The following is a 14,580-nucleotide window of genomic DNA, read 5'->3' as shown; positions in this document are numbered from 1 at the left end:
TCTGCGAGATGAGAGTCGGAAAACACTCCAATCTCCACGGTTCTTCTGAGGACAACTCCAGAAGAAGAGGGAACCAGATCTGACGGGGCCAAAAGGGCGCTATCAGAATCATGGTGCCGCGGTCTTGCTTGAGCTTCAGTAAGGTCTTCCCCACCAAAGGTATGGGAGGATAAGCATACAGGAGGCCGGTCCCCCAATGGAGGAGAAAGGCATCCGACGCTAGCCTGCCGTGTGCCTGTAGTCTGGAACAGAACAGAGGCAGCTTGTGATTGGTCTGAGAGGCGAAAAGGTCCACCGAGGGGGTGCCCCACTCTCGGAAGATCTTGCGTACCACTCTGGAATGAAGCGACCACTCGTGCGGTTGCATGACTCTGCTCAGTCTGTCGGCCAGACTGTTGTTTACACCTGCCAGGTATGTGGCTTGGAGGAGCATGCCGAACTGGCAAGCCCAACGCCACATGCCCACGGCTTCCTGACACAAGGGGCGAGATCCGGTGCCCCCCTGCTTGTTGGTGTAGTACATTACAACCTGATTGTCTGTCCGAATTTGAATAATTTGGCAGGACAGCCGGTCTCTGAAAGCCTTCAGTGCGTTCCAGATCGCTCGGAGCTCCAGGAGGTTGATCTGCAGATCCTTTTCCTGGAGGGACCACAGACCCTGGGTGTGAAGCCCATCGACATGAGCTCCCCACCCCAGGCGAGATGCATCCGTCGTCAGCACTTTCGTGGGCTGCGGAATTTGGAATGGACGTCCCAGGGTCAAATTGGTCCGAATGGTCCACCAGAGCAGTGAAGTGCGGCAACTGGTGGAGAGGCGGATGACATCTTCTAGATTCCCGGTGGCCTGAAACCACTGGGAAGCTAGAGTCCATTGAGCAGATCTCATGTGAAGACGAGCCATGGGAGTCACATGAACTGTGGAGGCCATATGACCCAGAAGTCTCAACATCTGCCGAGCTGTGACCTGCTGAGACGCTCTGGTCTGCGAAGCCAGGGACAGGAGGTTGTTGACCCTCGCTTCGGGAAGGAAGGCCCGAGCCGTCTGGGTATTCAGCAGAGCTCCTATGAATTCCAGAGACTGAGTTGGCTGGAGATGGGACTTTGGGTAATTTATCACAAACCCCAGCAGCTCCAGGAGTTCAGTAGTGCACTGCATGGACCGGAGGGCTCCTGCCTCCGAGGTGTTCTTGACCAGCCAATCGTCGAGATATGGGAACACGTGCACTCCCAGCTTGCGTAGGTACGCCGCTACCACCACGAGGCACTTTGTAAACACTCGTGGGGCAGAGGCGAGCCCAAAGGGCAGCACACAATACTGAAAGTGCCGTGCACCCAGGCGGAATCTGAGATACTGTCTGTGAGCTGGCAGTATCGGGATGTGAGTGTATGCATCCTTCAAATCCAGGGAACATAGCCAATCGTTTTTCTGAATCATGGGCAGAAGGGTGCCCAAGGAAAGCATCCTGAACTTTTCTTTGACCAGGAATTTGTTCAGGCCTCTCAGGTCTAGGATGGGGCGCATCCCCCCTGTTTTCTTTTCCACAAGGAAGTACCTGGAATAGAATCCCTGCCCGGGTGGTACGGGCTCGACCGCATTGGCGCTGAGAAGGGCGGAGAGTTCCTCTGCAAGTACCTGCTTGTGATGGGAGCTGAAGGATTGAGCTCCCGGAGGACAATTTGGTGGCAGGGAGGCCAAATTCAGGGCGTATCCGCACCGCACTATTTGGAGAACCCACTGATCGGAGGTTATGAGAGGCCACCTTTGGTGAAAAAATTTTAACCTCCCTCCGACCGGCAGATCGTCTGGTACGGACACTTTGAGGGCGGCTATGTTCCCGTGGATCCAGTCAAAAGCCCGTCCCCGGCTTTTGCTGTGGAGGCGCAGGGGGCTGCTTAGGCGCACGCTGTTGACGAGAACGAGCGCGCTGGGGCTGTCCCTGTGCCTGACGAGGCCTTCGGGCCGGCTGGGTGTACCTACGCCTTGCAAAGGAATAGGGCACAGCCTGCCGGGCCCGGGAAAAACGTCCACCAGCTGAGGTGGATGCTGAAGGCGCCCGGTGGGAGAGCTTGTCGAGGGCGGTCTCCCGCTGATGCAGTTGGCCAACCAGCTGCTCGACCTTCTCACCAAAAATGTTATCCCCCCGGCAAGGGACGTCGGCCAGTCTCTGCTGGGTGCGGTTGTCCAGGTCAGAGGCACGCAGCCATGAGAGCCTGCGCATCACTATACCTTGGGCCGCAGCACGAGATGCCACGACACAGGTGTCATAGATACCCCTGGACAGGAACTTTCTGCACGCCTTCAGCTGCCTGACCACCTCCTGATAAGGCCTGGACTGCTCCGGCGGGAGCTTATCGACCAGGTCCGCCAGTTGCTTCACATTGTTCCGCATGTGGATGCTCGTATAGAGCTGGTATGACTGGATGCGGGTCACGAGCATGGAGGATTGGTAGGCCTTCCTCCCAAACGAGTCCAGAGTGCGAGACTCCCGCCCCGGGGGCGCCGAGGCGGTATCCCTCGAACTCCGTGCCCTCTTGAGAGCAGAATCCACGACCGCCGAGTCATGGGGCAATTGTGGCCGCATTAACTCTGGGTCTGAGTGGATCCTGTACTGGGACTCTGCTTTCTTGGGAATGGTGGGATTAGATAATGGTCGCATTCAGTTCCGAAGCAGTGTCTCCTTGAGGACATTGTGCAGCGGCACCGTGGTGGACTCTCTAGGTGGTGATGGATAGTCGAGGACCTCGAGCATCTCAGCCCTCGGCTAATCCACAGAGACCACGGGAAAGGGAATGCAAATAGACATATCCCGCACAAAGGAGGCAAAAGAGAGACTCTCAGGAGGCGAGAGCTTCCTCTCTGGTGAAGGCGTGGGGTCCGAGGGAAGACCCGCAGACTCCTCGGAGGAGAAATATCTGGGGTCCTCCTCTTCCCCCCACAAGGCCTCTTCCTCGGTATCGGACATAAGCTCATGTAGCTGAGTCCTGAACCGGGCCCGGCTCGACGTCGAGGCACCGAGGCCTCGATGTCGTCGAGCGGTGGATTCCCTCGCCGGCGGGGACGAAGCTCCCTCCATCGACGTCGACGGGGACTCCACCTGCGTGGTGGTCGAGACCGGCGCCGCAAGCGGCGGCGGCGACAGCCTCGGCACCGGGCTAGAGCTCGCCGGCGCCACAGTCATCGGCGCCGAGGGCGCAAGCACCCCCGGCGCCGGCACAGCCTGGCGCATCAGCCCTTCCAGGATCCCCGGAAGGATGGCTCGGAGGCACTCGTCCAGGCCCGCTGTCGGGAAAGACGTGGGGGCCGGTAGAGGCATCGGTGCCGGAAGCTGCTCAGGTCCAGGAGACTGCACCGAAGTGCTGGGACCCTGACGTGGCGGTACCTCCACCACCGAGGGGGACCTCTCCTCTCGACGCGGACGCTTCGGCGTCGACTCCTCTCCGGTACCGAGAGCCGGATGAGTCGAGGGCGACCGGTGCCGGTGCTTCTTTGCCTTCTTACGGTGCCGTCACCGGTGCCAGGTGGTATGGAGGAGGAGGAGGTCGGGACCCCTCGGTCCCGAGGAACCGGGTCAGACAGGGTTCGGTCCCGAGGGCCACGGGCTGAAGGAGTGACCGGGGCCGACTGCCCACGCGGTCTCTCACCTCTACCCTCACCGGAGGACCGGCGGGCCGACGGGACCTGTTCTCCTGGGGTCGATGCCATCGATGCCGATTTTTCGGGCATCGATACCGGTACCGAAGGACCGGGCGTCGATACCGATGCCGTCGAAGTAGACGTCGAGGGGCCGGCGCAAGTTCCAAAAAGACGGTCCCGCAGAACTTGCCTCGCAACCTGAGTCCGTTTCCGGAGACCGAGACACAGAGAACACGACTTGATATTGTGCTCCGGCCCGAGGCACTGGAGGCACCAAGCGTGGGTGTCGGTCTGCGAGATCGGCTGGCCGCACCGACCACACTTCTTAAATCCACTCGGGACCTTCGAGGACATCGACGGAAAAATCGCGTCGGCGAAGTTAAAGTCGTCGATGGTGCGAAAAAATAAATCGATCGCGCGGCCACAAGGCCGCAACGCGACGCCCTCGCTAGAAAACGAGGGAAAAGGAGCGCGTGCTCTTTTTTTTTTTTTTTTGGAAAAGGAAAAACTAGAGCGCGCGGCAACAAGTAATACGAAAAATAAACAAAATCGCGTAAACGCGACGGTCTTTCCGGGGCTGCGAAGAGAGAGCGGCGACGGCACGACTCTCTCCAGGCGCGGAAAAGAAAAGACTGGCGGGAACGGTCACGCACGAGCGGGAGGACGGCCGCGCATGCGCGGTGGGCGTGCCCCGCGTGCAGACCGCCCGCGAAGCTTCTTCCGGTTGGTGGGGGCTGCCGCGGACGTCACCCAGTCGTGAGAACAATCAGCCTGCTTGTCCTCGGAGAAAAACATTAACGTATGAAAACAAAAAAAAAAAATGCTATGCTTCTAGGATTATTCTGCGGTTGTAGAAGCAAGGCACAGTGAGTTGCCTAGATTATTGCAACCTGCTTCTCACTGGCCTCCCACTTAGCCATCTCTCTCCTCTTCAATCAGTCCAAAACTCTGCTGCGCGACTCATTTTCCGCCAGAGTCTCTATGCTCACATTAGCCCTCTCCTCAAGTCACTTCATTGGCTCCCTATCCGTTTCCGCATTCAATTCAAACTTCTCCTACTGACCTATAAGTGCATTCACTCTACCGCTCCCCAGTACCTCTCCACTCTTGTCTCTCCCTACTCCCCCCCTCGGGTACTCCGTTCTGTGGATAAATCTCTCTTGTCTGTCCCCTTCTTCTCTACTGCTAATTCCAGACTCTGTTCCTTTTATCTCGCTGCACCTCACACCTGGAATAGACTTCCCAAGCTTATATGTCTAGCCCTGTCTTTGGCCGTTTTCAAATCCAGGTTAAAAGCCCACCTCTTTAACGCTGCTTTTGACTCCTAACCACTACTCACTTGCCTTGTACCCTTTTATTCCCACCTCTTTAATTCCCTTACCTCTTAGTTGTTCTGTCTGTCTGTCCTATTTAGATTGTGAGCTCTTTGAGCAGGGACTGTTTTTTCATGTTTGGTGTACAGCGCTGCGTATGCCTTGTAGCACTATAGAAGTGATAAGTAGTAGTAGTGTGCTCTGCTTTTTTTTTTTTTAATTACCAACATGTCAAATTCGCGCTGCTATATCTGGTGCGATTGCGGGTGGTTAGCAAAGGACAACCAGAACAGTTTGCAAGTAGGCCATTGTGGGCAGATATACAGCTGTTTTCCAATTTCATCTCCTTGGGACTAAGGAGAGGGATTAATAATTCTATTGAAAAAGGCTTTTGTTTTGGCTCGGAAATGTATCTTGAGAAATTGGAGGCAATCACATTTGCCAACACTGACTGAATAGAGGAATGAACTGTATTATTTATTGAAACTGGAGAGATTGGATGTTAGGAGGCGCTCTTCAAAAATTTGGAGAACTTTTCAGTATACCTGGCATCCTGTGTGGGAGGCCCTTCCTCATAGAGATCAAAAGTGCCTTGCTGAACATGTGAAAGTTGCTCCTGGTGTGCTGGACATGCAAAACTGGGGTAGTGAGGGGGGGGGGGGGGGGGGGGTGACTGTTTTCTTGGTAGAGGTTGCTAAGAAGGATCTATATAGGTGACCTCTATCTTTGTTGTAACCTGGTATTTGTGGGGTTTTGAGGGTAGGGGGAAGGGGTATCTGAGGTTGGGAGCTGCTGCAAATAATGTTTGCAGTTAAATCTACGTTGTTTTTATTACATTGGTTGGTATTTTGGTGTTTGTCATACAGTCTACTTTTATTAAAAATAAAATAAAGATTTAAATGTGGAAAATGAAGTATTACAGCCATGAAGGTCACTGTTAATTCTTGGCCTCGAAAGATCTGATTGCTCCACTACTGCTCTGACTTTTCATCATTGGCTACCAATTCAGCTTCAAATTTTGTTTAAATTGGCCTGCATAGTCTTTAAAATGTTTGATGGCACATCCCCGGATTATTTCTTTAAAATTATATCTTTTCCTTTGGGTAGAGGTATTACAAAATCTAGAGACCTATTTCGTTTAATTTTACCATAATTTCTAAATGTTAGCTAAAAAAAAGCATTTGGAAGATTCCTTCTGGTATCAAGCTCCTCATTTTTGGCTCTCTCTTCCGTTGGCACTCCATAGCTCTTCTACCTCTTTTTCTTTTCCTAAGAAATTGAAGACTTACATTTTTAAAACATTTCTGGTTTGATTGTTTTTTCTGGTGTAATTTCTTGTTATCCACTTTGAAACACTCATAGTGGGAGTTAGCGAGATATAAGAATCATATCACATTACATTAATGACGCAATAGAAGATGCAAATAATGACAGCACTGATTAACTGGTGTTTAAAAAAGAAAATCTTATACCAGTATGAAACATCACATGAGAAGACAAATGCGCCAATACCGAAGAAAGAACATGGAAACAACATACAGCCACACAAAAATTAATAGCTCGAGTTGAAAAATAGGCATATAGAAGTTATAATCAGGCATTTTAAGGACATAAACAGAGGCCTTAAAGACAAATTAATATATCTTGCAACTATCCCAGTACCCGTAATTAAGTTCACAACTGGAAGGAAAGTCTCCCTCTGGTAATATTTAAGCACATTTTGCAGAAATACATATACTGGTTGTAACTCTGTGGAGTATAGTAGCATGGAAAAGTCTGATGTAGCATAGAGGAAGAAGCAAAAACTTCTACAAAAGACTGCAGTGGAAGGATGCAGTGACAGCATAAGGCTGGATATCTGCACATGGGGAAGCTGAAATGTAATCCTGAAGACAGCACTCATGGCTCAGTGCTGTTCTTCTGAAAAGATGTTTGGATCCGTTGCCTCTGTGTAATGCTGTTGTGCAAAGAATTTGCAGAGCCTGACAAAGGTGATAATGCAACAGGAACCGTATCTCTAGATCCAGAGCATCCCTGAGCAAAGGAAGTGCTGAATGGCCTGGGACTTCCAAAGAAGTGGGTCGGTTTTTAGTATTTTTAATAAAAGACTTCTTTGTTATCCTCCCTGGATTGTCCTCACTTCTTTTTTTTGCGTTCCAAACCTCTTGGGCCACTGCGCAGGTAAGAGGTACTCACTTCTAGCAGCATATCAAATTACTGGTTAAGGATGACCCAATTTTGAGTGACCTTAACTAGTGAACCATCACTGCAGAAAAAAGTCCCTGGTGAAGGGAAGGGAAAGGGAAATGGGACTTGATATATCGCCTTTCTGTGGTTTTTGCAACTACATTCAAAGCGGTTTACATATATTCAGGTATTTATTTTGTACCAGGGGCAATGGAGGTTTAAGTGACTTGCCCAGAGTCACAAGGAGCTGCAGTGGGAATCAAACTCAGCTCCCCAGGATCAAAGTCCACTGCACTAATCAGTAGGCTACTCCTCCACTCCAAGATCTGCAATTGTTACTTTGATGGGCTACAGGCATGACAATAAAGAACATGCGATAATTCTATACCAGTCAGTCTCCGACAGCCAAGAAAAAGCAGATGAAGGTCTTCTATGTGGAAGTTTCCAGCATAGAGAGGGCATGACCAAACAGTCAACATTTTAAGAAAAAGTTTATAGTACTCAAGAAGACAAAACAAGTGAAGAACTTCAGCAGTTTATATTACAAAAATAATAAAAATAATTACACTTATTAGAAAACCTTTGCCACATATCAGTTCTACAGAGCAGAAGAAACAAAATTCAGAACTTTACACTGTGAGGGAGCAGTTCCATCCTGGTACTACTGGATGATATCTTTCATTTGTGTATCTGACTCGCTCCTGCTTGTTGATGGAAAAATTAGTTTCTTCTTAAAAGGACATGTGGTATCATTTAAGTGCACCTACTTAGCTCAACATACTGCTTCAATAATATATGAAATGCATTAACAGTTTATTACCTGCTTGTGGACCTTTGTGAGTTGTTCAAGGTTATTCTCAAGAAAGGAAATTTTCTGTTTCTGTGCAGCACTACCTCCTGTGTCATCTGAATCCATCTCTGCACTCTGTGGTCGAACAAAACAGAGGAGGGAAATTAGCAAGGAACCCTAAGTTTAAAGACAACAAAGTCCTACCACTCCAACTGTTATGTTCTTAAGAAAATTACTAACTGCAATCCCGATATGGAAAGTAAGATCAGTATAACTTACTGGATTTTGATGCACCTTTTTATACAGGATCCTAGATTTTTAAATTAGAGGTGTAGAAACATTTTTAAGCAGCTAAAGACCTGGCTGAAGAGACAACAGTGAAGTGTCATAACTGATGGCATGGATAGGCAGACTGGATGGGCCATATCGTCTTTATCTGCCTTCATTTTTCTCTGTTTCTATGTCGATATAGTCCAACTAGTTTAAAGGAACAAGTGAAATTCCATAGGGATTCATGCTTGGATCACTGAATCAGAGGAAGGAAGAAGAAAATGGCCATTCTGAAGATAACAAAACTTGTGCCACACTGTACATAAACTACAGAATTCATTGAATTAAAAGAGAAGTTGCTCACCAGTAGTAGGTGTTCTTGAAGGACAGCAGGCCATGTATTCTCACAGCTGGACAATGTCATCTGACAGAGCCCAGTGCGGACGCTGACTACCAAGATTAATACAGAACTTTCTAGCAACGTTGCACTGCGCATGCGCTGGTGCCGTCCTGCCCGACACGTGAGCACAGGTCCCTCAGTCATGTAAAGTAGCTAAACAAAATACAACTTCAAGGGGGAAGTGGGAGGGTATGTGAGAATACTTGGCCTGCTGTCCTCAGAGAACACCTGTTACAGGTGAGTAACTTTGCTTTCTCCAAGGACAAGCAGGCCATTTGTATTGTCACAGCTGGGAATCCCTAGCTACCGGGCTCACAAAAAACAATGCTACGATAATGGGGACTCAAAACATTGAGGCCTAAAAGTCAATTAACCTGAAACTATTCACATACTAATTGTGAAAACGCAGACTGGAACTAAAGAAAACCAGACCTTGAGGTTGGATTCTAGTCACAGAACAAATTTGTCAGGACTGCCTCCCTGAACCACCTTTCACGTTGGGTATCCTGCTCAAGGCATTGATGAGATGTGAACATATGGACAAATGATCAAGTCACAGCTTTGCAAATCTCCTCTATGGAGACTGACCTCAAGTGGGCTACTGAAGTGGCCATGGCTCTGACATTATGAGCCTTGACATGACCTTCTAGAATCAGCCCAGCCTGGGAATAAGTAAAGAAGATGCAATGTACTAGCCAATTAGAAACTGTGCATTAACTGATGGTTACCCCTATTCGGTTTGAGTCAAAAGAAACATAAAGCTGGGTGGACTATCTATTGTGGTGAAATTTAATGTAAGATGTAGAAAAGATCCTGCTGGTCCTCAGCTCAGAGCCCTTTTCCTCTGTTGTCCCACTTCCTTAGGGATCTTTCCACTCAAAACCCGGCTCCCTGGGGAGACAGGCTGTTTCCAGCACCTTTCAATTTACAGCAAGGCTTTTAAACACAGTTCCACTTGCAGCAGGGCCTTTCCAAACACAGCCCTAAATGTAGCCTGGCCTTCCAAACACAGTCTCAAAAAGTAGCAAGGCTTTTAAACACAGTTCCACTTGCAGCAGGGCTTTTCCAAACACAGCCCTAAAGGTAGCCAGGCTTTTCAAATACAGTATCACCAAGTAGCAAGGCTTTTAAACACAGTTCCACTTGCAGCAGGGCTTTTCCAAACCCAGCCCTAAATGTAGCCAGGCTTTTCAAACACAGTATCACAAAGTAGCAAGGTCTTTAAACACAGTTCCACTTGCAGCAGGGCTTTTCCAAACACAGCCCTAAATGTAGCCTGGCTTTTCAAACACAGTATCACTAAGTAGCAAGGCTTTGTGCGGGCTCAAAGCCTCCGGGTCCCACCCTCTTGGTCAGCCTTTTCTCCTGACCTCCTCCCGCTTGACCCGGACAGCCCCCTATACCTCCTGCTCTGACTGAGTCAGAGCCAACAGCTCCATCGGTTCCTCAGGGACCTCCTCTGGTTCTCCTTGTTCCATTGCTTCTGGCTCCTCTCCCCCTCTCTCCTCTGGAGCCCAGTCCATTTTCTCCTCTCCCCTCCCCTCCTCCAGCTGATTCCCTTTTCCCTCATTAACCGGGTTCTGGGGTTGTTCTTTCTCCGCCCCTTTTTTCCACCACCACCTTTTCCACCAGGGTAGGGTTTCAGCTTTCTCCCTTTTTGGTTGGCCCCCTTTTGGAGCCTCTGGGAGGTGCACCCTATTTCTCCCCCTTACCAGGTGCTCTCCTGGGGCTTTCTGGGACTTGTAGTGTTCTACTCTTATGTCCCTTTTGGGCAGGATCGGAACCCCCACCGTGTCTTCTTTCCCTTTTTGGTAGCTGGGGCTCCTCCCCATCCCCTTTCTTTCTCCAGACTCCTTACCATACTCCTTACAAAGGTGGATCAGCTACTAGAGCCTCAAACTCACTGACTCTGAAAGCTGAAGTGACCACCACCAAAAATACAAATTTCCAGGTCAAATACTTCAGATGACAGGACTCAAGTGGCTCAAATGGAGCTTTCATAAGCTGGGTGAAGACAAAGTTGAAATCCCATGACACAGTTGGAGGTTTAACAGGGGGCTTTGTCAATAGCAAACCTCTCATAAAGCAAACAAACAGAGGCTCTACAGAGATGGGCCTACCTCCTACACGGTGATAAGCACTAATTGAACTTAATCCTTTGAATCCTTACAGAGTTGGCTTTCATACTGACTCAGAAAGGTAAAGGAGATATTCAAGCAGTTTTTGTGTAGGGCAAGTGATGGGATCTAAGGTCTTGCCCTAACACCAGACAGATTTAAGGAGTCTGTTACAAACAGACTCCTTAAATCATCCAACCCAACTAAGGAACTCTACTCTATTTGCCAATACACACTCAACCCCAACGTTTCTGGTAAGGTGAGCCAGCTTCCTTCAGGTGAATTTCTTTCGGTTTTCTTTATTGACAAAATTGATAAACTACTTGACTGTACCTTAACAGCCCCTTCCTCTTCTCTCTTATATATTACCATCTGGTCACCTTTCCACACTAATTTCTCTGTAATAAATATCATGTCCACTATGAGACTTACCTACTGCTCATCTGATCCTCTTCCTTCTTCCTGGCTTGAAGCACCTGAATTATGCCTTCTTCAAACCTTCCAATCTATAATTAATCTCAGTCTCTCTTCTGGCCAGTTCCCCAAGCTTTGGAAACTAGCCATTAAGAAACCCAATCTTGATCCTTCAGTTCCCTCTCACTACCGCCTGGTCTCCAACCTCTCATTTATTTCAAAAGTTCTAGAAAAGGTTGTTTTCGATCAACTAACAACATATTCAGACAAAGTATTTGCCATTTATCCATGTCCGTCAGGTTTCCATGTGCACTTCAGTACTGAGACAGTGATGACAACCCTGCTCAGTGAAATTCACTCTCACCTCAAACAACACAAGATTGTCTCAGAAGTTTCCCTAGACTTGTCTGTGGCATTTAATCTCGTAAACCATTCTTTTCTCCTTTCCCACCTCTCCTCTCTTGGTATTTCTAGTACAGTCCTATCTTGGTTTACTTTGTTTCTATCTAACCATTCTTTAAGGTCACTACTGCCTCCTCCTCTTCAGATAACAAGGTTCTTCACTGTGGGGTTCCTCAAGGGTCAATACTCCAAGATCCCCATACCCCCCCCCCCTTCAGCACCTATTACTCTCTTTGGAACACAAGTCACGCCAGTCTCTAGTTTCCATTACCTTGGGATCATCTGGGGGACCTCTCTCTCTTTCCTTCCTCAAATCTCACATTTCTCCAAGATTTCCTTCCATTTTGGCAACTGTGTACTGTATGCCACCTGTTTGATCATAACCATTTTCATGCTCTTATTCTCTCCCTTTTTACTTCTCGTCTTATTGTAATGTTGTCTACGCAGGTCTACCTCACTCCTCTCTAAAAAAAAAATCTGCAATCACTTCAGAACATCACCATAAAACTACTCTGCCATGCCTGCCGTTCAGACCATAATACTCCATTACTAAAACTCTATCACTGACTACCCATTGAAAAATGCATTACTTACAAGAAAGCTCTTCTAACATTTAAAGCACTCTGAGTAGGTCTTCCAGATTACCTTGCATGTCTCACCATCTCCTATTCTCCCGCAAGGGTCCTTCCCTCCATTAATGACCACTGCCTTGTCCTTCCTAATCCTAAATCTGCCCATTACAAATCTACTAGACATAGTGCTTTTTTCTTCCTTTCTCCTTTTATTTGGAATTCTCTCCCGCTTTCACTATGCAGTGAATTATCTCAGAAATCCTTTAAAGCAAATCTGAAAGTCTCTCTCCAAGTAGGCTTTTGAGGACCCGGGCTGACAGGATTTCCAGCATGAAATTCAATCTTACTCTGTCCATCTCTCTGCCTGTCCCTTTCCCTTGCTCTTTGTATGAATGGTTATCATTACTATTGAAATTGTGGTTCCTTTCTTCATTTCTCAAGATTGTAGTTTTGTAAACTACCTTGGCAGCTAGAGCAGTCTAGTAAGTCTAAATTTAAAGTATAAACCTCCTCCACTTAAATAAAAGATGAACATACATTCAACGCATGGAAACATATACATAGAAAATAAAAATATGCAATAAAACAAACCAAAATGTCCTACTACAAAACCAAACTAGGACCGGATTACAAAGATATGAAGAAACTATTCCAACTCGTAAATAAGTTACTAGACACCACCCCTATCACCACAACCAACACAGACATCCCACCCACAGACAAATTTGCTAACTACTTCAACGAAAAAATAATAAAATTACGCAGCACACTTCCTCATCACAACACCGACATCGAAAACTTCAACGATCTGGACCTAACCTCCAATGGATACCCAGTTGACCTCTCCCCCATTCTCTATTTCTGTGGATAACACTCTCATCCTTCCTGTCTCATCAGCTCGTAATCTTGGGGCCATCTTCGATTCCTCCCTCTCCTTCTCTGCACATATTCAACAGACTGCTAAAACCTGTAGTTTCTCTCTCTATAATATCACCAAAATTCACCCTTTCCTTTCTGAGCACACCACCAGAACCCTCATCCACGCTCTTATCACCTCTCGCTTAGACTATTGCAACTTGCTTCTCACAGGTCTCCCACTTAGCCATCTCTCTCCTCTTCAGTCTGTTCAAAATTCTGCTGCACAACTAATATTCCGCCAGGGTTGTTATGCTCATATTAACCCTCTCCTCAAGTCACTTCACTGGCTTCCTATCTGTTTCCGAATACAGTTCAAACTCCTCATATTGACCCTATAAGTGCATTCACTCTGCAGCTCCTCAGTACCTCTCCACTCTCATCTCTCCCTACATTCCTCCCCAGGAACTCCGTTCACTGGGTAAATCTCTCTTATCTGCACCCTTCTCCTCCACCGCTAACTCCAGACTCCGTTCCTTTTATCTTGCTGCACCATATGCCTGGAATAGACTTCCTGAGCCGGTACGTCAAGCTCCACCTCTGGCCGTCTTCAAATCTAATCTAAAAGCCCACCTTTTTGATGCTGCTTTTAACTCCTAACCCTTATTCACTTGTTCAGAACCCTTATTTTATCATCCTCACCTTAATATTCCCGTATCTCTTGTTTGTCCTGTTTGTCTGTCCTAATTAGATTGTAAGCTCTGTCGAGCAGGGACTGTCTCTTCATGTTCAAGTGTACAGCGCTGCGTACGTCTAGTAGTGCTATAGAAATGATAAGTAGTAGTAGTAGTAAGTATTACCGTATCTGGGCAACATTTAATCTCCTCAACACCAAATCAGTTACACAAGCGACTCACAGGTTCGCCAAGACCCACTGCAAACTGGATACATGTCCCAGTCATCTACTAAAATCTGCCTCCAACTGCTTCATAGCAGACCTCACATCTCACCTAAACTTCATTTTACAACAAGGTCTCTTCCATGAGGAATATGGCAATATCCTACTCACCCCAACACCAAAAGAAGCCAAGAAAAGCACAAACGATCTCACCAACTACCGCCCAGTTGTGTCTATCCCACTAGTAGTAAAAATGATGGAGAGTTTGGTGACTAAACAGCTTACGGAATACCTGGACAACTTCTCAATATTACATAATTCACAATCAGGATTCCGCTCCCACCATAGTACCGAAACTGTCCTAGTCACCCTCCTGGCCAAATTCAAGCAGGAGATAGCCATAGGTAAAAGCATACTCCTCCTTCAGTTCGACATGTCGAGCACATTCGACATGGTAAACCACAACATACTACTAAAAGGCTCATTTTCAAAGCACTTAGCCTCCCAAAGTTCCATAGAAACCTATGGAACTTAGCCTCCCAAAGTGCTTTGAAAATATGCCTCAAAGACTACTTGGCCACTTCGGGATTGAAGGAAATGTACTTAATTGGACTGAAGGTTTTCTAACCACCAGAACGTATCAAGTAATATCAAACTCAAACATATCACCACCGTGGAAAGCAGTCTGAGAAGTACCTCAAGGATCACCATTATCACCAATACTCTTC

The 14,580-nt window shown here is 47.6% G+C and overlaps 1 protein-coding gene across 1 annotated transcript in view; it reads right to left on the bottom strand.

The window, feature by feature from the left end:
* Positions 1 to 14,580, bottom strand: part of KIF5B (kinesin family member 5B) — a 252,723-nt gene that overhangs the window by 22,609 nt on the left and 215,534 nt on the right. Inside the window, 1 exon segment of the mRNA XM_030199142.1 lies at positions 7,955 to 8,059. Coding sequence (XP_030055002.1) covers positions 7,955 to 8,059 — 105 coding nt within the window.

This window comes from Microcaecilia unicolor, chromosome 1 (genome assembly GCF_901765095.1).
Source record: "Microcaecilia unicolor chromosome 1, aMicUni1.1, whole genome shotgun sequence".
Lineage (NCBI taxonomy): Eukaryota > Metazoa > Chordata > Amphibia > Gymnophiona > Siphonopidae > Microcaecilia > Microcaecilia unicolor.
Note: the sequence above shows the minus strand (reverse complement) of the source record. Positions and strands in the feature narration are given on the sequence as shown.